At 43.2% G+C, this 23,375-nt stretch overlaps 1 protein-coding gene across 3 annotated transcripts in view; it reads right to left on the reverse strand.

Annotated features, from left to right (window-relative positions):
• The window catches only part of DVL1 (dishevelled segment polarity protein 1), a 79,457-nt gene that overhangs the window by 23,232 nt on the left and 32,850 nt on the right, over positions 1 to 23,375 (reverse strand). For all 3 annotated transcript variants that reach the window (XM_066334572.1, XM_066334571.1, XM_066334573.1), the window contains exons 2-4: positions 21,612 to 21,681; positions 13,140 to 13,261; positions 8,932 to 9,044 (exon numbers count right to left, since the gene is read on the reverse strand). In XM_066334572.1, coding sequence (XP_066190669.1) covers positions 8,932 to 9,044; positions 13,140 to 13,261; positions 21,612 to 21,681 — 305 coding nt within the window. The remainder of the gene's footprint in view (positions 1 to 8,931; positions 9,045 to 13,139; positions 13,262 to 21,611; positions 21,682 to 23,375) is intronic.

The following is a 23,375-nucleotide window of genomic DNA, read 5'->3' on the forward strand; positions in this document are numbered from 1 at the left end:
TCCCCTCCCAAAAATCCCATCCACTTGAAGGTTGCAGTGACTCATCTTTTTCTAGAGCTATTTTAGGGATTTTTTTTTTCCTCCTGCACCTTCCATTAGAATATCCTTCATTTCCAAGTGAAATGGAAATGAAAACTTCATTTCCAAGTTTTAGGAGGGATGTTCCTTCCCCTGAAACAAGAAAAGCTGAGCTCGGTAAGGTAAAAAAAATCACCACAACAGGCTTCAAAAACAGGCTGAGATTTTAAATCCTCCTCCCCAAACACACAACTCCAGGGTCTAAAGGATTAACTCTTCAATTACAGAAGGAAAACTGCTTAGGGGAGCAGGAATTACACCTGATGCATAGTAAAAAGTTCATTACTGAAGTAACACAGTTTGATTTTCAAGTCAAGCACCGGGGGAAGTTTGACCAAGTGATGCTCAGTGTTTGTTAAAGATTTCCAGCAGCAGGAGAACAATCAGGAATAGAGGAAACCAAAGCGTGGAATAAATCTGGTTTAACCTCCCAAGCAGCACCACGTAGCCCTGAGCTCACAAGGAAGGTTTCCTGGGTAATTAAGGTGTGCATTTAAATCCATAATTTTTTTTTTTTTTTTCAATTTCCCTGCCCAAGTAAAATTCCCTTTTCCAAGCTTTTCTAATGTTAGCCAGCATCGTTTGGTGGCAATTAACCATTATTATAATTAAGTACTTTTCACAAACCGTGATTATAAAGGGTTTATTCATAAAATATTCCCATGTAACCTTCCAAAGCAACAAGGACTTCTGCTGCTCGAGGAGAAAAAAAGGAGGAGCTCTAACATCCTGATTTTTTTTTTTCCAGATCAGTTTTCCTTAGGAGTTCCTTGGTGTTTGTATCTACAGCACCCAAAAAAAAGGAGTTTTATGGTGTTCCTCAACCCACCACGTTTCTCTTTGTGGGGATTATTTTGAAATTAGGGAATACACAATTTAAAAAAAGAATCAGTCATTCCCTGCCCTGGGTCAGTGCCTGTCCAGTAATGACCAAGGATTTTCTGCCTTGGTGTTTGTTCCTGCAGCATCCATAAAAAAGAGTTTAATGATGTTCCTCAACCCACCACGTTTCTCTTTGTGGGGATTATTTTGAAATCATGGAATATACAAGTTTAAGCTTAAAGAAGAATGTCTCAATCCCTGCCCTGGGTCAGTGCCTGTCCAGTATTGACCAGGGACTTTCTCTCTTGGTGTTTGCATCTGCAGCATCCATAAAAAAGAGTTTTATGATGTTCCTCAAGCCACCACGTTTCTCCTTGTGGGGATTATTTTGAGATCAGGGATTACACAATTTAAAAGAAGAATGTCTCAATCCCTGCCCTGGGTCAGTGCCTGTCCACTGATGACCAGGGATTTTCTGTCTTGGTGTTTGTACCTGCAGCATCCATAAAAAAGAGTTTTATGATGTTCCTCAGGCCACCACGTTTCTCTTTGTAGGGGTTATTTTGAAATGAGGGATTACACAAATTAAAAGAAGAATCTCTCAGTCCCTGCCCTGGGTCAGTGCCTGTCCACTGATGACCAGGGACTCTCTGCCCTGCTGTCCCCTGCCCTGTCCCCTCATCAGGGGGTGACAGAGCTCACCAGGACAGTGTGACAAAAGCCTCCCAGTGCCACAAGGAGCTGAGAACAAAGCACAGCCTGGGAGGGTAAAATGTGTCCTCCTTGACTTTTATCAGGAGCAGAGCAGGCGCTGCCTTGAGGGCCAAAAACAGATCAAAGAGCAAATCAAAGAGGAGGAAAGGGAAGAGCAGCTCCTGCCCCGGGGAGCTGGGGAGGGTTCTGTGTGCACAGAGAACAGGGTCAGGGACAACAACGACCCTCCAAACCCCCTCCAAAGGTCCTTCCCACCGGGATTCCGGGAGGTTTAATGCTTTCAAATGGCTCAAAGGGAGGCTGTCTCTTAAAATCCCAACACTTGCCATTTATTGTTATTTATTAACGGGAATTGTGTTATTAATTCCTCAGTGAAGAGTTGGAAGTGGGCTGGGTGCAGGGCTCAGTCCCTGCTGCTTAAATGGGAATATTATTTATTAATATATTAATATATTACGATATATATAATAAATATTATATAATTCATATTATATTGTACTATATTATATATAAACACTAGTGTTGTTTATTAGTATATTAACATTAATATAGTGTTATATATTGTTATCTAAAATATATTATATATACTATATAGTATCTTATTTATTGATATATTATTATGATAAATTATACTATATTATTATTTATATATTAAAATATTATATTATATATTGTTATAGGGATCTTATTAATATAGTAAAATTAATAAAATTTTATCTATAAATAATATTATATAGTATAATATAGTATAATATAATGTAACATAATACAATATAATACACAACATAATACATAATATAATAAATATCAATATTAGGATTGTCCCCTCCTGCCTTACAGGCACATCCTGTAATATTATTATTAATATTTAATATTAAAATGTTATATTATATTATTATATATTATATATTATTATAGGGATCTTATTAATATATTAAATTTAGTAACATTTTATATACAGAAAATAATCTTATATTTTTAAGATTATTTCTTATATCATAATTTTATATATAAATAATAATAAATAATAAGTATAATATAGTGTAATATAGTATAATATAGTCTAATTTAACATAACATAATACAATATAATACATAATAAATATAAGTGTTGGGATTGTCCCCTCCTGCCTTAGAGGCACATCCTGTAATATTATTAATATTTAATATTAAAATATTATATTGTATTATATTATTATATATTACATATTATTATAGGGATCTTATTAATATATTAAATTTAGCAACATTTTATATATAAATAATATAATATAGTATAATATCGTGTAATATAGTATAATATAGTATAATTTAACATAACATAATACAATATAATACATAATAAATATAAGTGTTGGGATTATCCCCTCCTGCCTTACAGGCACATCCTGTAATATTATTATTAATATTTAATATTAAAATATTATATATTATTATATTATTATATTATTATATATTACATATTATTATAGGGATCTTATTAATATATTAAATTTAGTAACATTTTATATATAAATAATATAATATAGTATAATTTAACATAACATAATACAATATAATACATAATAAATATAAGCGTTGGGATTGTCCCCTCCTGCCTTACAGGCACATCCCTGTCCCCTGCCTCCCCTTGGGACCTCCTCCAACCCCTGCAGCCCAACCCACTCCCCATTCCCAGCTGTTCCAGCTGTTCCAGCTGTTCCCCAGCCCTCCTGCAGATTCCCTGGCACAAGGTAAAAAACCCCACAAAGCGCAGGAGCACGGGGAAAAGCTGCTGCAGCTCCTCTCCCCAAACCTTTGGGCTCTGTGACCCGGGGCACAGGAGGAGCTGCTGCAGGCACAGCCACTCCTCACTCCACACCGGTTCAACCCATCCCACAGCCAAAGTGGGTGTTCAAACCTCAGTGTCCGCACTTGGGCTGGTCAGAAACCCGGCAGCAGCTGTAAAACATTCCTCAACGCCCCCAAAGAAAGCCCTTGTCCCTTAATGACCTCCCTAATTAGCGCACCCACAGTGCCCTTGCCCACTGCTGCTCAGCCAAGGGACAGGGAGCTGTGTTCCTCCCAGGCAGGAGTTCCCAGTGCCAGGCAGACCTCCCACTGCCCGAATTAACTTTATATAAAATATAAAAAACTCACTCAAAATATAAATAACTCGCTCAACTTTCACTTAACAGGAGTTTGTCAGCCTCCCAGAGCAATGAGGACTTCTGTTGTTTGAAGAGAGAAAAAGGGGGAGTTCTGACATCTTCATTGTTTTTTGTTTTGTTTTTTTTTTTTACCCCAGATCAGTTTTCCTCGAGATTTTCTTGGTGTTTGTAATCTGTGGCGTCACACAGCTCCCAAAAACAAAAAAGAGTTTTATCACGTTCCTCAAGCCACTCAAAATAGAGTTTTCTTACGTTCTCTTTGTGGGGATTATTTTGAAAGCACAGAATATCCAAGCACAGATGGAGATTCACTGTCTGTGCACTTAAAAAACCGTGCAGAGTTTAATGGAAACGGGTGGATGAGCTCAGGGACACCCCGAATCCTGCATTTTCAGTGGGAAGAGGTGTGAAAACGCTGTCAGAGCACCCAGGTGAGCCCCACACCTTGCAGCTGGAATCAGTATTTTATCACATCCTCTGTGTGAGGGTGGAATTGCCCAGCAGCAGCTGAGCACAAACAGCTTTTCTGGGCTGAGTAATGCTGCAGCAATGAAGGAAAACATCCCGGCTGCTGTGGCCAGCGATCCACCCCTGGCACCACACTGTTAATTATCACCCACTGGGGAATTCACCACCAAACTCTGGAAGGATCAAGCCCAGACAGAAAGCTGGCGACGTTTTCCAGTAAAATTAGGAGATGGTTTTTGTAAATTAAAATGGAGAGTAGCACAGAAAAAAAAAAAAACTTTGTTCAGTGTCCCTTTTCTTCCCTGAGGTTTTCCCACCCTTGTGTGGGACCTCTCAATTCCAGTGCTCTGGGCTCACAGGACTTAGCACAGAAAATCTCTTTTTAGTGTCCCTTTTCTTTCCTGGGGGTTTCCCATCTTTAATTGTGTGGAACCTCTCAATCCCAGTGCTCTGGGCTCAGTGGACTCAGCAGAAAAAAAAATAAATCTCTGTTCAGTGTGCCTTTTCCTCCCTGGAGTTTTCCCAACCTTGATTCTGTAGAACATCTCAATCCCAGTGCTCTGGGCTCACAGGACTCAGCACAGAAAAACATTGTTTAGTGTCCCTTTTCCTCCCTGGGATTTTCCCAACCTTAATTGCAAGGAACCTCTCAGTTCCAGTGCTCTGGGCTCACAGGACTCAGCACAGAAAATCTCTTTTTAGTGTCCCTTTTCCTCCCTCGGGTTTTCCCATCTTTAATTGTGTGGAACCTCTCAATTCCAGTGCTCTGGGCTCACAGGACTCAGCACAGAAAATCTCTTTTTAGTGTCTCTTTTCCCTGGGGTTTTCCCATCTTTAATTGTGTGGAACCTCTCAATCCCAAAGCTCTGGGCTCACAGGACTCAGCACAGATCTTTGTTCAGCGTCCCTTTTCCTCCCTGGGGTTTTCCCAATCTTGATTCTGTAGAACATCTCAATCCCAGTGCTCTGGGCTCACAGGACTCAGCAGAAAAAAAATCTCTGTTCAGTGCCCCTTTTCTTCACTGGAGTTTTTCCAACCTTGATTCTGTAGAACATCTCCATTCCAGTGCTCTGGGCTCACAGGACTCAGCACAAAAAAAAAATAATCTTTGTTCAGCGTCCCTTTTCCCTGGGGTTTTCCCATCTTTAATTGTATGAAACCTCTCAGTTCCAGTGCTCTGGGCTCACAGGACTCAGCACAGAAAATCTCTTTTTAGTGTCCCTTTTCCTCCCTGGGGTTTTCCCATCTTTAATTGTGTGGAACCTCTCAATCCCAGCGCTCTGGACTCAGCCTGTTTGACCTGTTCAGGTTTCACCTTGGTGTTTTCTCCGTTCCCAAACGCCTCCTTCTCACCTTTTCTCACTTCACCCGTTTGAAATGAAGGCTGGAACACCCTGCTCCTGTTTTCTGCGTGGGACAGGAGCTCCTTTCCCTTGGGGGAACCCAGAGAAATCCTCTTTGCCGGGGTGAGCGATCCCAGTTACAAACACAGGGAATTGTCCAGCTGTTCCTGTGCCTCTGGAATCAAACCCGTGAGTGACACAGAGCTCCAGGAGATCCCTGTGCCAGGCAGCAGCGCTGGAATTTGGGCATTCCTCAAACGAGTCTCTGCAGGAGCACATCAAACACTCTGGCTGCATTTCCTGCTCTCTGCGGGCACAGGAGGATTGTCCAATTTCACCAGGAGGGCAGAGGACACAGCTGCTGGCCCTGGATGTCACAGCCCTTTCCCTGTCCTTGTCCCCCCTTTTCCTGGGGCTTTTCCCCCATTTTCCATCCAGCTGTGCTCCTGACAAGAGTGAAGGCGCAATGAAAGAGCGACTTCGTGATCATTGGTATTTAAAGCTCTTAAAATCCTTCCCAGGATTGGGGCGTTTCACTTCTTTCAGTATTGTCAAGTGGCAGCTCAGGACACAGAGGTGAACTGTGAATTTTAGACTGAAAACAACACACTCGTGGTGTTATTTTGTGCTCTGGATGTTGTTGTTGTTGCTCAATGAAATATTGTTATGAGCACAGAAGCACGGTGGACATGAAAGAATGTCTTTTAAAGCAGTTCTCCTCGCTTTATGCACATGAACAGAACTCACCTGCTGTAGGCAGAAAACTAAATTCAGACAACAAGTGATGTTTGTGACAGGTTCTTGCCTGGGCTTTGATAAAATGAGCAGATTTTATCCCATTTCTTTCTCCAGGGAAACGCAGGAGTTGGTTTCAGACCACTGCAAGCAGAAACTCCTGTGCTCCAACAATTCCATCCACCACCAGCAGCAGCTCTCATGGCACAAATCCCCACAGCAAAACGTGCACTGGCACTGAATTAATGCTCAAAACAACTCCCCTTCTCACATTCTTCCTGCAACAAGCTTTTCATCAACACTCCAGAGGATTCTGCCTCTGTCTGTCATTCCCCAGAGGAATTTGCAGTCAGGATAAGGCACAGACTCTCTGCTCCTCCCACTGAGGGATTTCCTTTCACTCCTCATCAGTGCCACTTTGGAAGGGTTAAATGAACAAAAACCCCCAGAATAAATCTGATTTTTGGTGTTCTAACTGGAGGCAAACGCTTTGCTGGGTGGAGCCGTGAATAAAGGCTGTGATGGCATTTCTTGGGCCCAAAAGTCTTCCAAATTCTGGACCAATTTAAACACAATGGGTGGCACCTATTAATTCTTAATTAAGCCTGGAAAATCTTGTCTGGCAATGAATGAAAAACCCAAGCTCACTTTGATGTATACAGACCAGAGGCAAGGAGATGGAGTCCTGCATTTTATAGGTGCGTTTTGGGTGTATTTAAATCTAAAAAAAAAAACCTTCAGAGCCCCTGTTACACCACCACAGCTGATCCAAGCCTTGAGAAATCCACAGCCAGTCCTCCCCAAGCTATTCAACTTCTCATGCTACAGAAAGTTCTGCATTTTATCAAAAAACAATCCAAAAAAAATTAGCAAAAACCCAATCCCTCTGCCACTGCCCCGTGGGTTGTGCAGACCTCGCGGAAAAACGCTGAGCTTCAAAGAGCTTCAGAGCAATTATCCAATTATTCCATTAAAATAATCAAGAGTCCCTGGAAGGAGGCAGGAGTGGAGCCACGAGTGCCTCGTGATGCAGGAGGAGTTGTTGCTGTGAGGGAAATTGGGCAAGGGGCAGTGAGGGGTTTTTTAATCTTCTTTTCTTCTCTCAGAGGCCAGGATTAAATGTTTGGCAGATGCAGTTTTCATGTTGGGACTCAGATATTTATTCATTCTTACCTGTGTCACAGTCTCACAAACTCTGAGTTCTGGGTAACAAAGTGAAAAATGGCTCTGGCTCTTTCCAAGGTCTTTTAAGCACTAATTGTCCAATAACGAGATGACACCTAGATTACTTTTAACCCGACAACCTGTGATCTGCAATGGGGATTTTTTCACCCAATGACAAAACACCACCCAGAGCCACGAAGAAGAAGGTGGAAGAAGAAGAAGAATTTAGTCTACACCCTAAATCCTCCATCTTGCTTTATACATATGTCACCCCAAGTTTCCCTGCTTTTCACTGTTTGCACTTTATTCTCACGCAGCTTCAAGAAAACTAGATATTTTTAGAATTCATCTATTTGGTTTACATATTTCTCCTCTGGGAGGAGAAAGATAATTAATGGTGATGTTCACCAACGAGGTCGAAGAGGCTGATTGTGGCCAATCTTTGGCCTTCTTGTAAAATGTATATTTTATAAATTGTAAAATGTATATATTAGAATTATTTTTGTAAAATGTATAGATTACAATTACCATTGGCTGTGTAGCCAATTTTTGGCTTTCTTGTAAAAGTGTATATAAGATGGAGTCAGAAAAATAAAGTTCAAAGCTTTTCCTGCTGACCTTTCTGCTACCTGCTCGTTCTTTTATGTCCCTAACAGCGACACACATATATATATTAATATATATATTTATATATATATATTACTGTATTCTAAACCCTTAAACTCTGAGTTTTCCCCCTGTGATATCACACTTCTGTTTAACCCCACTCCCACAATCCCAGGGCTGTCACTCCATTTTGGGAGCCTCTTCCCCAGCCTCAGGTCCGATGCAGTGGGGTTTTTAGGGGAGGGGTCAGAGCACAGAAAATCTGAAATTCCCCTTGGCCAGGGTCCCGCAGGGGAGGAGGAGGAGGAGGATGAAGAGGAGGAGGATGAGGAGGACGATGAGGAGGAGGTCGAGGATGAAGAGGAGGAGGACGAGGATGAAGAGGAGGAGGATGAAGAGGACAAGGAGGAGGGGGATGAAGAGGAGGATGAGGATCAAGAGGAGGACAAGGATGAAGAGGAGGAGGATGAGGAGGAGGACGAGGACAAGGATGAGGAGGACGAGGAGGAGGAGGATGAGGAGGATGAGGAGGAGGATGAGGAGGACGATGAGGAGGACGATGAGGAGGAGGACGAGGATGAAGAGGAGGAGGAGGAGGAGGGTGAGGATCAAGAGGAGGAGGAGGATGAAGAGAAGGAGGATGAGGAGGAGGAGGATGAGGATCAAGAGGAGGATGAGGATCAAGAGGAGGAGGATGAGGAGGACGAGGAGGATGAGGAGGACGAGGAGGATGAGGAGGACGAGGAGGACGAGGAGGACGAGGAGGAGGACGACAAGGAGGATCAAGAGGAGGAAGAGAATCAAGAGGAGGAGGAGGATGAAGAGGAGGATGAGGATGAAGGGGACTCACCGTCCTCGTGGCCGTCGCGGTTCCTGCGCCGGTGCCGCTCGCGCCGGTGGCTGATGACAGACTCTGTCCCCGTCTCGTTGTCCAGGCCGTCCCTGCTGCTGGCAGCGTTGGGGCTGTCACACAAAGAACACACAGAAGGGGACAGTCACTGGGTTTGTCTCTCTCTCCCCTCGTGGCTGGGGGCACAGCGGTGCTGAAGGCACGGAACTGCTCTGCAGGTGAGCACAAACCAGCCAGGCTGCTGGGTCCACCCCAAAAACCACCCCAGGGCTGAGAGGAGAACCCCCAAAATACCTGGGAGGTGAAAAGAGAACCCCAAAAATACCTGGGAGGTGAAAAGAGAACCCTAAAAACCACCTCAGGGGTGAAAAGACAACCCAAAACCACCTCAGGGGTGAAAAGACAACCCAAAATCCACTTGAGGGGTGAAAAGAGAACCCCAAAAATCACCTGAGAGGTGAAAAGAGAACCCCAAACCATCTCAGGGAAAAAAAAAAACCAACCCAAAAACCACCTCAGGGGTGAAAAGAGAACCCCAAAATCACCTGAGGGGTGAAGAGGAATCAAAAACCATCCCAAGGGTGCAAAGAGAACCCCAAAACCCACCTGAGGGGTAAAAAGAGAATCCAAAAAAACACCTCAGGGGCGAAAAATCAACCCAGAACCAGGTCAGGGGCGGAAAGAGAACCCTCAAATCACCTGAGGGGTAAAAAGAGAACCCAAAAAAATCACCTCAGGGGTGAAAAGAGAGCCCCAAAAAATCACCTCAGGGATGAGAAGAGAACCCCAAAACCCACCTCAGGGGTGAGAAGAGAACCAAAAAATCACCTGAGGGGTGAAAAGAGAACCCAAAAAAAACCACCTGAGGCGTGAAAAATCAACCCAGAATCAGGTCAGGGGTGAAAAGAGAACCCCAAAAACCACTTGAGGGGTGAAAAGGAATCAAAATCCACCCCAAGGATGAAAAGAGAACCCCAAAACCCACCTGGGGGGGGTAAAAAGAGAACCCAAAAAAACCACCTGAGGGGTGAGAAGAGCACCCCAAAACCACCTGAGGGGTGAGAAGAGAGTCCCCAAACTCCCCGAGGGATGAGAAGAGAACCAAAAAATCACCTCAGAGGTGAGAAGCGAACCCCAAAACCCAGCTGAGAGGTGAAAAGAAAACCCCAGAACCCACCTGAGGGGTGAGAAGAGAACCCAAAACCACCCGAGGGGTGAAGAGAGAGCCCCAAAAACACCCGAGGGATGAGAAGAGAACCCCAAAAACACCTGAGGAGTGAGAAGAGAGTCCCCAAACCCCCCGAGGGCTGAGAAGAGAAGCAATAAATCCCCTCGGGGTGAGCAGGGAAGCCCAGGAGCCCCGAGGGCTGAGCAGAGCCCCCGGCAGGAAAGGCTCCAGCTGGCCCCTGGCACTGTCCCCGAGGGTGTCCAGGGACAATTCCAGGGATGGAGCAGCCGCAGCTCCTCTGGGAAATGCCGCCCAGCCCCTCGGAGCGCACAGCGGAGCCCTCCCGAAATGCCGGGGCATTTCAGCGCTGTCACACGGGGACAAGGTGACACAGGGCTCGGGTCACCCTCGGCCACGCCAGCAGCACCATCTACTGACTCCTGCTCGGAATTCCCACTCCTGCATCGCCCCAGAGCCCGAACTTGCCTCCGAAAGGGCACGGAAACCGCTCCAAGGGTGCAAAAGGGCACAAAGGGGATTAGGCAATTCCCCCCCTCCAAAAAAATCCCCTTTCCAAGATCCCTTCAAAAATGCACCCCAAATCCTCTGGGAGGTATCCTTAAAATACCTCAATATTACGCCAAAAAAATCCCCACCTAATTCTCTTTCAAAAATCCCCCCCAATGTCCCACCAAAGTCCCTCCAAAAATATTCCCAGTGCCTCACCAAATTCCTCCCAAAATCACCCAAGAAAAAAATCAAAAAATCCCCTCAAATTCCCTCCAAAAATCCCCCCAATGCTCCACCAAATTCCCTCCAAAAATATTCCCAGTGCCTCACCAAATTCTTCCCAAAATCACCCAAAAAATATCATCCCAAATTCCCTTTCAAAAGTCACCCCAAAAATCACCCCAAATCCCACCAAATTCCCTCCAAAAATCCCCCCAAAGTCCCACCAAATTTCCCCAAATATATTCCCAGTGCCCTGCCAGATTCCTCCCAATATCACCCAAAAAATACCACCCCAAATCCCACCTAATTTCCTCCAAAAATCCCCCCAAAAATCCCCCCAAATCCCCTCCAAAAATCCCCCCAATGTCCCACCAAATTCCCTCCCTAAATCCCCCCCAAAAAATCCTCCTTTTTTCATACTCCAAAAGTGGAGCATGAAACTCAGGATGAGCTTCAGAACCCTGCAGCAGGGAGGAGGAGGAGGGGGAAAAAAAAATAAAAGTTTTATTTGGATTTCATCAACGGTGAATGAAGCAAAATATCAACGCTGTGAGGCAGGGAGTGGAATTTTCCCTTCAGCTCTGATAAAGATCTCCTTCCCTTGGATGCCAGCACCTGCTTCACCTTTTTCCTTGGGATTTTTTTATTTTTTTGTTACCCAGCACCATCATTTCTGTTTGTGCAATTGCACAACACCCAGCTGAGCTGGCACTGATTTATTTATATTGAAGATCAACGCTGCAGGAGATGACAGATCTTTGAGGAGGATTTCAATAAAAATCACGGGGATTTTAGGAAGGTACAAGTCACTCTTATTGCAGCAGGATCTCAAGAAATCTGGTTTTTTTCTGTCATTTCTGAAGGTCAGGAGAGGCCTCCAGTCATTTATCAGGTTCATTTAAAAATGTTAAATAATTTCAAAGTATGGTGGGTTCTTTATCACTTTAAATCTGCGGTGGGTGTGCTTTAAAATGAAGTTTTAATGGTGACAGAATTTAGGGTTTCACGCAGAGGAATTGAGATTCTCTGCCCTGTGTTAGGGACTAAACTCAGCTCAGCATTACATTCTCTTCTGGACTAAAAAAAAAAAATGAGACAGAACAGAAAAAATCCGCTGTAAAATGTAAACTGGATGTTGTGGGAAGTTGTGAGGAGAAGAACCCAAAAAGGAATTAAAGGGAAAACAAGTTTCAGCCCAGGAAAAGTCCCCACAAGCCAGATTCTCAACTGGAGTTCAAAAACCAGAAAGAACAAGGGGTGGAGGAGAGGGAAAGCAGGAGGCTGATTGATCTGGGAGTGGGAACAGAGGCAGAAAACATGAGCTGAGCATTCCCTGGAATATTTGGGAATATTCTGGGAGAAGCAGGAGAATATTGCAGGACCCTGCAGTGAGCAGCCCCACAAATCTCATGCCTAATTCCACACTAATTAATTATCTTTTGAAACAAAGCTCAGCTGTTCCAGGCAGGTTTAGGCCAAGGGAAAAAACAAAAAAAAAACCCCAAAAGCCTGGTTTTATTTTTATTTTCTGGCCAGTTCAGAACACAGGAGGGCAGCACAGCCCTTGCCAGGCATTCCTGGGCAGGGTCAGGATTTCCCAGCGTTTTTTTGTCCCTTCTAAAAGGTTTTTTATCTGTCTAAAAGGTTTTTTATGTGTTAAAAACTCACAGAAAAACCGAGGGCTCTTCCAGCCATCCCCAAAAAATTGGAAAAAATGGGCAAATCCTGGCCAAATTTCCTTCTCCAAACGCTGCCTAAAAAGCACAAAACCTGCTCTAAACCCTCCTGGTGGAAATTCCGAGGTTGTCCCTGGAAATGGAGGTGGCCTAAGGATTCCCCTTGGAGCAGGAAATCAGAATATCAGAGCAGCTCTTGCCACCCACAGATGGAGCTGGCAGCTTCTGCAGGGACACGGAGCAGGAATTATTCTTCCAACTGGGAATTTTCCCCGCTGCCAGCAACGTTCTGCTGCCTCTGCAGCCTCCTAATTACACAGAACACACTAATCACTTGTCAGCCACACACTACAAAGAGCAGTTCTGGGCTCCCTCCCTACTTAACTCGTCCATGGCAAGCTTGCAAATGAGATATTTTGGATAAATATTTCACTTTAACAATGACAAGAGGGGTTTAGTTCCCATCCCTCTTTTAATTCCTCGATATTTTGATTTTTTTGTTTGTGTTTTTTTGGGTTTTTTTTATAACCACAACAAACAGCTGCCTTGCCAGCAGGAAGAGAAACGAGGGTGAGGGATAGGAATTGGAATTTGATTGGAATTTGAGGAAGAAGTGGGAATTGGAGCCTTACTGGAAGGATGGGGGCCGGGAGTCGCCGATGCCTCCTGTCCTCTCCAGGGGTGGTGGAAGGTCTGTGTGACTCTCAGTGCACTGGGAACCCGTGTCAGAGTGGGAGCTTTCAGCCAGGACCAGCTGCCAAAAGAAAGCAAAATTCACCTGGTTTAATTCACCTGGTCGATTAAGTGGTTATTTTTTTTTATTATTATTATTATTAAAAAGTGGAGAATGAGGTGGATGAGGAAGGCAGATGCCCAATTTTGTGCAGAATGAGAAATGGGAATTCTGAGAAGGACTCAGTTAATATTTTAAATGACTGCACTGAGATTATTCTCCCATTCAGATGGGAGAATTTTGCATACCCTCTGCAAAAAAAAAAAAAAAATTATATATTTCAACAATCCACTGACCACACGGAGCATTTTCTGATCACGATGCACAGGAATTAGACTTGACCTGGAGGTGACCAGGGTGACTTTATCACCAACCCCCTGAGCCACCTCCTCAACTTGCCTGAGCCTCTTTAAACACTCAGATTAAAAGCTCTTTAATTAAATAAATCCTCCATTAAGGATATAGATTAATACCTTTCACTAAGAGGCAACAAGGTCTCGGCTCCCTTTTATTTTTAGCCGTGGAAGAAGCAGAGCAGGAGAGATTCCAACTCTGAGCTGGATCATTTATTAAAGACTAATTCCAATATAATGATCAGAGGGATGGTGGCTGTTAAAAAAGGGGGAATGGAGAGGAGGTAAATGGCATTCAGGATGCAGGGAATGACTCCTAGGAGCAAAAAAAAAAAAATCATAAATACGAGGAAAACACACACAGGCTGTCAAAAAGGAACTGCCTGGAGACAAACCCAGCACCACATGGAGTCAGCTGCATTATTCAAACTCTTATCACCAAAGCAGGAGCAACAGAGGAAACACTGAAGGGGAAAAAAAAATAAAAATAAAAAAAATAACAGCAGCTTTGCTAATAACTCGATAATTAAAGCTGCTTTCTTTGCAGGTGGGGAAGTTAAAGGGAGATGTTTGGGATGTTTTTGGTGTCAGGGAGATGTGAGGATGCTCAGAGCCCTGGGAGTTCCCTGAGGAATGTCTGGAGGAGCGTTTCCACCGACAAAAATCAAACCGGGGGATGAAAAGAAGAACAAAAATAAAGCAGAAAAAAAAAATTAAAAAACAAACCCAAACCTTGAAAGTGGGTGTAGGCAAAATCTGTGCATCCCCTCAGCCTTCACACTCTGGGCTGGGAATTCAAAAGAAGCCAGAGGCATTTGGGAGCAGGAAAAAAATGTCCTTTAAACCTCCCTGCTGAGGGCTGACTCCAGGAGGAGCCAAGGAGACAAATCCTCTCTGTATTCCGGGATATTTGCTGTCCAGAATTTCCCTGCTCCTGGAGGAAGAAGCCTTGGCGAGGCAGAAGGGATTCTGCAGGTTTTGGGTCGCCTTGGGAGGGCAAAACCCATCTCAGCAAAGCCTCTCCTGCGGAATTCCCTCCCTGGAGTGGGATTTCCTCCAGGAGGAAACATTGGGAACACAGATCCTCCTGATCTGCAGGATCTGCCCCATCCCCAGGGGGAGAGAGCTGCAGGAATCACCCATTCCTCACCTTCAGCTGCACTGAGGAAATAAACCACTTCCAACTCAGACAGCTTCGTTCTCAGACCTGAACCTGAGATCTGTTTGAACTCAAGATACTCCTTTTTTTCCTTTTTTTATCTCCTTTTTTATCCCAGATGAACATCTCCCACACTTCCAGCAGTAAATCAGCAGCACAACAGCAATGCTAAAGCAGTGGCCAGCACAGATATTCCCGTGTTTGCCTTCCCAAAATAAAGTTCCACTGCCACACATTTCATTTAAACACATCCTCTGGGGGGAAAATTCCACCCCTGAGCAATAAAAACAGCAGCAAATAAATAAATAAACCCAGGAGTGTAAGAGTTTAAAGGAGCTGTCTAACGTGATTTTGGTTTTTTTAATAACCAGGAGCTGGGAGAGCTCAAGAGATTTAAGGAGAACTTGAAGCCAAATTAAGTTGTTCAAATGTGATTTTTTAAATGGGATGTTTAATGTGTCCAGATCTGGGTCTGGTTACAAATCCCTTCATCAAAACTTCTCCTCTTCACTTTCAGCTCCCTGTATTCATCAAGAGCACTGACTATAAATATAAACTGGTGGCTGCAGAAAAAAAAAAATGAACAAAAAACACCCCAAAAAGAGCTTTGGAATGACGTTTGTCGTGCTGGGGAAGGAAATCTGCAGCAGAAGGTGGAAGGTTATTCCCAGTGCACTGCCTGGCTGATTCCTCCCACACACCAAAGGGATCTGAAAGGTGGAATTGCAGCCAAATCCATGGAATTCTGGGCTCAGCCCTGCCCCTCTCCAGGCAGACACCTTCAGTTTGCTGAGGGTTTGTCAGTGACAGCTGAAAAATAAAAATCCCGGGCAGAAGAGGAAGAATTGTGGGCGCAATGGGCACAATTCAGAGGGCACTTGTGGAGAGGATTCCCGCAGCACTGCCCTGGCTGCAAGGTGAGCACAGAATTCCTGTTCCCTGCTCCCAACAAGGGACACTCAGCAAATCATCAGCCACAAACTTCTGTCCTTTTCTCTGACAAGCTGATAGGAATAAACCCCTCCAATATCTCATAATTTTTAATGGAATTTTAACACTGCCACAGTGCGGCGTTTTCACAGGAGAAAAACCAGAATTACCAGCAGCTCCCTGGCCACGAGCCAGCCCTGATAATTTTATTTTTATTTTATTTTCCCCTGTGGTTTGGAGTGGCAGGAGCGATTTTTTGGCTTTTTTGAGGGTTTTTTTTTTTATGCTGTGCAGAGCAGGGCCCGTGGACTGCAAATGGAGGAAGTTCATCAAGAAGAAGTGTGCAACTAATTGCAGCCATCAATTCCAACAAAAGCTGTTTGTTTTCACCCCTGAGGTGCTGCCACTATTCATCCTTCCCAAATCCATCAGAGAATCACAGAGGGAACACCCAGGGGGATGTCAGAGAAGGATTTCAGGTGCTTTTGGTACCCCCAGAGGCACCTCTGAGCCCGGAGAGGACCAACACCAGGGAGTTCCACGCTGTGCTAACAAACCTCTGCCTCCAAGCTGCTGTTTCCTTCCCTCCTGTGAAAGGAGAAGGATTCCAGAAAAAAATCTGGCTAGAAAATAAAAACAAACCCCATTTACAGCAGCAGTCATTTGCAGGAATCAGCGTTCAGTTCACTGCTTGTGTCAGCAGCACACTGCCAACCCCAGCTCCAGCCTTTGCATCAGTTGTTTCATCTCTCTGCAGCCAAATTTCTCTTTTTTTTCCTTCTCTCCATCACATTTTTCATTAATTATGGCGAGGTCTGGTTCTCCCAGAGCTCAGCAGAAATCTGAACAAACTGCCCCAATTGAGCCTGTGCAGAGTCCAGGGCTGAGGACACCAAAAAACAAAACAAAACAAAAAAACTCAACCTGGGGAGGAGAAAAAGCAAAATTGGTGCACTCTGCTCTTCAACCTGGCTCAAGATCCATTAATTAATCACCGTGAAAAAGCACAATATTTATACACTCTCACTGAGGAGCAGCAGCTTCACTTCTCTCAGAGAAATTCGGTGTTTCTCTGAGCTCAGGGAGAGGTGATGATGGCCTGACCCCAGGGGCTGAGGAAATCCCCAAAAGAGCCAAAAAACTCTCCCAAAAATAGAGTTTAATATTTTTGACAGCTGCTTCAGAGCAGCCACATCCATCTCTGAGCAATTATTGCCTATAAAGTCCCAGGAATCCCAAATCCCAAATCCCAAAGCTTTCAGAGCCGTGGCCCATGATCCACCCAAAGGAGCAATTGCAGAAAAAGGGCTGAGCTGCAGCAGGAATTCTCTCAAAGGCACCAAGAACTCCACATCCCTGGGAAAAAAACCCAAAAAACCCAAAAAAAACCAAACAAAAAAAACCCCCAAAACCCCCCAAAACCCACCCCCCCCAAAAAAAAAACCCCAAAAAACCCCCAAAAACCAAAAAAAAAAAAACCAAAAAAAAAAAACAAACCAAAAAAAACCCCAAAAAACCCCCCAAACCCCCCAAAAATACCCCAAAAAACCCCCCCCAAAAAAACAAAACAAAAAAAAAAAAACAAAAACCAAAACCCTCCTGAGGAAAAGCAACACTGAGGAATTCTCTACACCGAGGTGAGGTTTGGGATGGAGGAGGGTTTATAGAAAGAGACCAACCCTAAAATCAGCTCCAGAATTTTTCCTACAGCCCTGAAATATTCTAATCAGCCCCAAATCTCCTGCTCCTGGGTGTTGGAATAAATAAGCAGATGGGACTCAAGTTGTTTTTAAGGCAGAAAAGCCAATTCTTTATGCACCAAGCTCCTGTTTATAGGAAATATTCAAAATTAATAAATTAAAATTAAAATTAATTAAACTGGTCAGCAACACCGTGGGATTTGGGTTATTGGTCAGTAAGGGCTGTTGTAAATATTTATCGAATTTTCTCTCTCTAGATCTGTTTCTGTCTTTTCTTCACTGATTCTCATGGGCCAGAGTCATTGTTTATGCAGGTGCAAACATTTTTCTCTCTAAGAATAGGTTGTTGTGTTCATTCTTAATTTTTTTTTTGTTTTGGGAACTTACAAGCTACTTCTAGCTCAGCTAAAGTGGATTTTATAAGGCCTTTTTATTTTTTATAAATCTCTACCTGCCTGCAACACCTGGGCATTTTTTTTTTTAATTTCCAAACCCAAACCAACCAAAACAACCCCCAAATAAATAAAACAAATAAAAATCAATCCCCACACACACCCCAAACCCCAACCAAACCCAAAAAACAAACAAAAAAACCCTCCAAAAAACCAAAAAGCCAAAACCCCAAACAAAACAAAAAAACCCTCAAAAAAAAAAACCACAAAAAACCCTAAAAAAAAAAAAAAAAAAAAACAAAAAACAAACACCCCAAACCAATAAACCCCAAAAAACATCCCAAACCAACCATAAAACAAAACAAATTTTCATTTCCCAACCCCGAAGCTCCTGTGCTGTGCCCCTTTGTCAAACGATTCAATTAACCACAATTAATTCTAATCGCAAATCCGGCCAATAAACGGCACAACCAGGACCAGGATTATCTGCTGGCACTCGGATGATGGAGCAGGGAATTAAAAAAAAAGGCAAGGAAGGAATTAAAAAGCCCGTCAGAAAACGCAGTGACACCAGTGGCAGCCAGTGACAAAGTGCACGTTGCCAGCAGCCAGGAATTGTTCCCAGATGTTGCAAATCCTCCCTAAAAAGTGGCCATAAAGGAGCTGGCAGCAGGCACCAGCCAAGTCCTGCCACGCTCCCAAACTGCCACCAAGAAAAAGGAAAGGAAAGGGAAAAAAAGCCAAAAAAAAAAGGAAAAAAAATGCCAAGAAAAAGGAAAAAAAAAATGTTTCAAGGCATTGAAAAAAAATTTTTTTTCATGTTTTTTTGGTGCTTTTTTGGGGTTTTTTTTGGTGGGTTTGGGGGTTTTTTTGGTTTGTTTTGGGGTTTTTTTTGGTTTTTTGGTGGGGTTTTTGGGGGGTTTTTGTTTGGTTTGGTTTTTGGTTTTCTGGTGTTTTTTGGGGGGTTTTTTTGTTGGGTTTTGGGGTTTTGTTTGGGGTTTTTTTTGGTTTTGGTTTTTTGGAGGTTTTGGGGTTTTTTGGTTTTTGTGTTTTGGGGGTTTTTTGGTGTTTTTTTTTTTGTTTTGGTTCGGTTTTTTGGGGTTTTGGGGGTTTGTTTTGTGTTTATTTTTCTTCTTTCCCATTTATTTTTCGGGCTTTAACCAGACAAACATTAATTATCATTAATAAATAATAAAAACGAACAAAAATCAATCCATTATTTTGTTCATTCTTTTTCCTCCCCAAAAAGGTGAAGACCCAACTTTCTCCCTGGAAGATTCTTGTGCAAGTCCCGATGAATGGCGAGACATTAAAAGAACTGGGAAACCCTGAACAATTAACTTCCAGCGAGATTTACATCACAACTCCGGCGCTAATTAGCAGCAAATCGAGGCTTAGATAAACCCTGCAATTTTATGGGTTTTAGGGTGGAAAAAGCCATTTGCAATTCATGATTCGGGGTCAGACAAAGATGTTTCAGCTGATGCTGAGCTGGAGGAACTGAAAAAAAATCACCAACATCATCATCAAAACAAGAAATGTGGCAAGGGAGGAAAGAACCCAAATTTTGAGGGAATAAATCCATTTCTGCTTCCTCCAGGTCAGTGCTGGCTCTGGACAACTGGATGGGTTTTTAATTCATCTCGAGTGGCACAAAATAATTCACAAAGAAGGGTCCCATTAATAGCCCCCAATAATTAATTTAAAGCACGCATCTGATTTTTACTTTTAGATCTTTGCTCTCTCCATCAGAGGCCTGGCCACTGACTGGGGTTTTGTGGGTTAAACTCCTGTGCTGGCATTAAGAATATAAAAATTATTTCATCGTTTATCATCCAGATAATATTTCTATCAGAGAAATGATTTGTGACCGAAGGCAGAAAGGCAAATTGAAGCCTGAATTCTCCTCCTGAAGAAGAGCCACGAGGGATGAAGGAGGGATTGTGTCGTGACTTGGAAAACCAGATTTATCTTTATTTTATCTGTTAAATATAATAAGGAGCTGCCTGAGCCTCCTCATTGGAGAGGGTGATGGAAACAGCAGCAAAGCTGCAGGAAAAGCAGTGAAAGGCCTTCATGGAATGATTGATTTTTGTAAATTTATTTTTTTTTTTATTTTGTAATTCTCTTTGAAGAGAGCTCTGGAGCTGCTGGAAGCAGGGGCTGAGGGATGGGAAATGGAGAATCTCAGCACGATTTGGGCTTGGAAGGGACCTTAAAACTCATCCAGTTCCACCTGCCACTACCCCAGGGACATTCTAGGGGCAGCTTCTCTGGGAATTCCATTTCATCCTGACAGCCAGGAATTCCTTCCCAATCCCTGATCTCACTCTGCCCTCCTTCACCTTGAAGCCATCCTCTCTTATCCCACAATAATTTCCTGGAAGAACTTTGCGGTTTGGGGTAAAACTTTGGTGTTTGGGATCAGAATCATGGACTGGTTTGGGTTGGAAGAGACCTTAAAACTGATCCAGTTCCATGGACCTTTTCACTGTCCCAGGGACATTTCCAGGGATCCTGGGGCAGCTCCTCTGGGAATTCCATCCCAGGACCCTCACAGAGAAGAAATTCTTTGTAAATCAGACCTAAATTAAATTTCCCCTTTCGGTTTGACCCCGTTGCTCCCTTGGTCTTATCACCACAAATTCCTTCTCCAGCCAGGTTTATCCCCAAGCACAAAGACTGCCCAACCCCTGGGTGAGCTGGGCTGCTTCAACACCCTCAGAGTTAAAATAAATATCTATTTTCTAGAAATGTTTGAAGAGAATTTCCTTTGTTTCCGTCCATTCCTGCTGCCTCTTGTCCTTGGGTATCACAAAAATACTTTTGATATCAAGGCAGAGTTGAGATTTTGCACACCCTTGTCCTCTGCTGTTCCTCAGATTGTTAAACTCAGCTTGAAGGAGATTCAAATCATGCCCCAAATGTGGTTTAGTGTCAAAATCTAAAATATAACTGCTCTTTTCTCTGCTTAAAGGGTCATTTTAATGACCCTTGAGAGGCACAAACCTCCAGTCCCCAGGCAGAGAAAAACGTGCATCAAACACCAAATGGATCCATTATTTCTGATTGATCCCTTATTTCTGATTGATCTATTATTTCCGATTGATCCCTTATTTCAGTGCCCCAAACATCATCTGAAGGTGGGAATTCCTCTATTCCACAGCAGGAGACTTTTCTGGCATCTCCATGAAATGGAAGAGGACGATGCTGAAGAGGTGACAGCACCACACTGCCCAATGAATGAGAATAATTAGGAGCTGGTGATTAATTATTGCAGATTGGTGACAAATCCTGGCAGGTGAAACCCAGAGAGGACTGAGGGACATGGGATGTGCAGAGTCACTGACTCCCTCTACAACTTCACAGCCCAAATTCCTTGATTTTTATACTCAATTTATTTCTCCAAGGCTATTAATGTTGATTTTTAATTCATTTTTTTTTATTTTTATTTTTTACTGAATGTATACACGGTGTTCAGCCCTAAGATTTTAACCTCATTTAAACCTTCCAGGCACTGCCAACAACATCAATATATTGAAATTTAAATATCGTGGCCAAAACGCACCAAAAGATCACGTCTAGAATAAATTTGGAATAAATTGTTTTGGCTGTTTAGTGACAGTATTAAAGCTGTTTTCATGTTAAAAAACTTTTTCAGCTCTGCACAATTTGTGGACTTCACTCTTGATTTTTAAAATACATTACTTAAGAAGAGGATAATTAAAATTTATGCCTTTGTTTTCATTTTGAGATTCAAGAGACTCGTAAAAAAAAAAAAAAATCAGCATCTCAGTGTGGACTAACTCTGATTCACACACAGAAAACCCAACATACCCAGGACACCACTCTTCCATTGAAGCAAGGGAGCTTTGCATTGTCATCTGAGATCTCCTCCTTCACCACCCTGGAAAATAACAACAAAAAAAACACCACATCAGGAAGAAAAATCAGGAATTTGAATCAGATCAGAAGGAACAGCGGTTTTCTGGAATTTTCCGGGGGAAAAAAGCAAAATTCTTCTCGTTTAAATGTTGATATCAGCAGGTGCTTTGTGTTTAAAGGATATGTGGCTGTGAGAACAGAGGAAACAAATCAAAACGAAGGGTAGAACAGCAGCTTTCCAGACAATCACCCCAAAGTGGGAGGCACAGAAATAATTCCAATTATTTCCCCATTTTGGAGTCTCCCCAGAGCCTCTCAGGGTCTGCTGGGGACTGAAATCTCCCTGTGCTGTGCAGTTTGGGTCAGAAATCACACCTTTGGAGCAAAAACCAGATTTCTGGCCTCAAATTCACGGCACCAATTTTCGGTTTGGACAATCAGGAACCTCAACTCTCATCCAACTCCATGAAAACGTGCAGATCCACGAGCACATTCTCCTTTATTGACGTTTTTTTGTCTCGTTGCTGCGTGAAGAAAAACCACAATAACCACAAAGGGACTCACTGGGCACAAAACAGGGTCACGTTTGAGGGGAGGGTCAGAGAGCAAATAGAAGAATTTCTTTAGAAAAAAATTCCAAATAAATAATACCCCACTAATGCCTGCATTGCCACATGTTTTAAGGAACATTCTTTTATTTTCTCCACACTTATTTGCAGCATTAATTAAGGCTGGCAGGGCAATATTAGGGAATCTTCAGCCTTTTTTTTTTTTTTTTTCCTATTATTGAAAAGGAAAAAAAAAAACCCAACTTGTAAAATATTCACTTAATTCCTAAAACATCTGTTCTCTCTTCATCCTTTGGCAGCAAGGATCAGATCATATGATTTCCATGACTGGTTTTAGTCATTTCTCCTCAGACTCCAAGGAGACAACGAAGAGCAAACTCCACTAAAAGATACTCAGGGCTTTTAAAAACAACAACAACAAAAAAAATTAAACCAAATAAAAACCGCCTTTGAGGATTCAGTGGGAGCTCTCAGACCTGTAATTCTGGAGCTGCAAAATCCAAGATTTCAACACTCCAACCCCAATGGACAGACCGGAATCCACCTTTGGTGTTCCCCTGCAGGGGACACTCACTCAGCAGAGCTGCAGCTGCTGGAGCAGCACACAAAGATGCTGCAGTCGATTTATTTGTGTGTTTGAAAGGGGCAGGAGCTGCAGGGAAACGGCACTCAGGCAGTCCCAGAAATTCCCAGGTGCAATTTGTGCACCCAGCAAGAACGGTACGTTCAATTTCTATAGCCAGCAAAAAAAAACAAACCAGAGGCGGAATTTCTGCAGCCGGCAAGAATTGTACACTGAATTTCTGCACCCAGCAAGAACCAGAGGGAGAATTTCTGCACCCAGCGAGAATTGTACACAGAATTTCTGCACCCAGCAAGAACCACAGGCAGAATTTCTGCACCCAGCAAGAATTGTACACAGAATTTCTGCAGCCAGCAAGAACCAGAGGGAGAATTTCTGCACCCAGTGAGAACTGTACACAGAATTTCTGCACTCAGCAAAAATTGTACGCTGAATTTCTACATCCAGTGAAAACCACAGGTTGAATTTCTGCACCCAGCAAGAATCAGAGGCAGAACTTCTACACCCAGCAGGGATTGTACACTGAATTTCTGCACCCAGCAAGAACCAGAGGTAGAATTTCTG

This window comes from Sylvia atricapilla, chromosome 22, assembly GCF_009819655.1.
Source record: "Sylvia atricapilla isolate bSylAtr1 chromosome 22, bSylAtr1.pri, whole genome shotgun sequence".
Lineage (NCBI taxonomy): Eukaryota > Metazoa > Chordata > Aves > Passeriformes > Sylviidae > Sylvia > Sylvia atricapilla.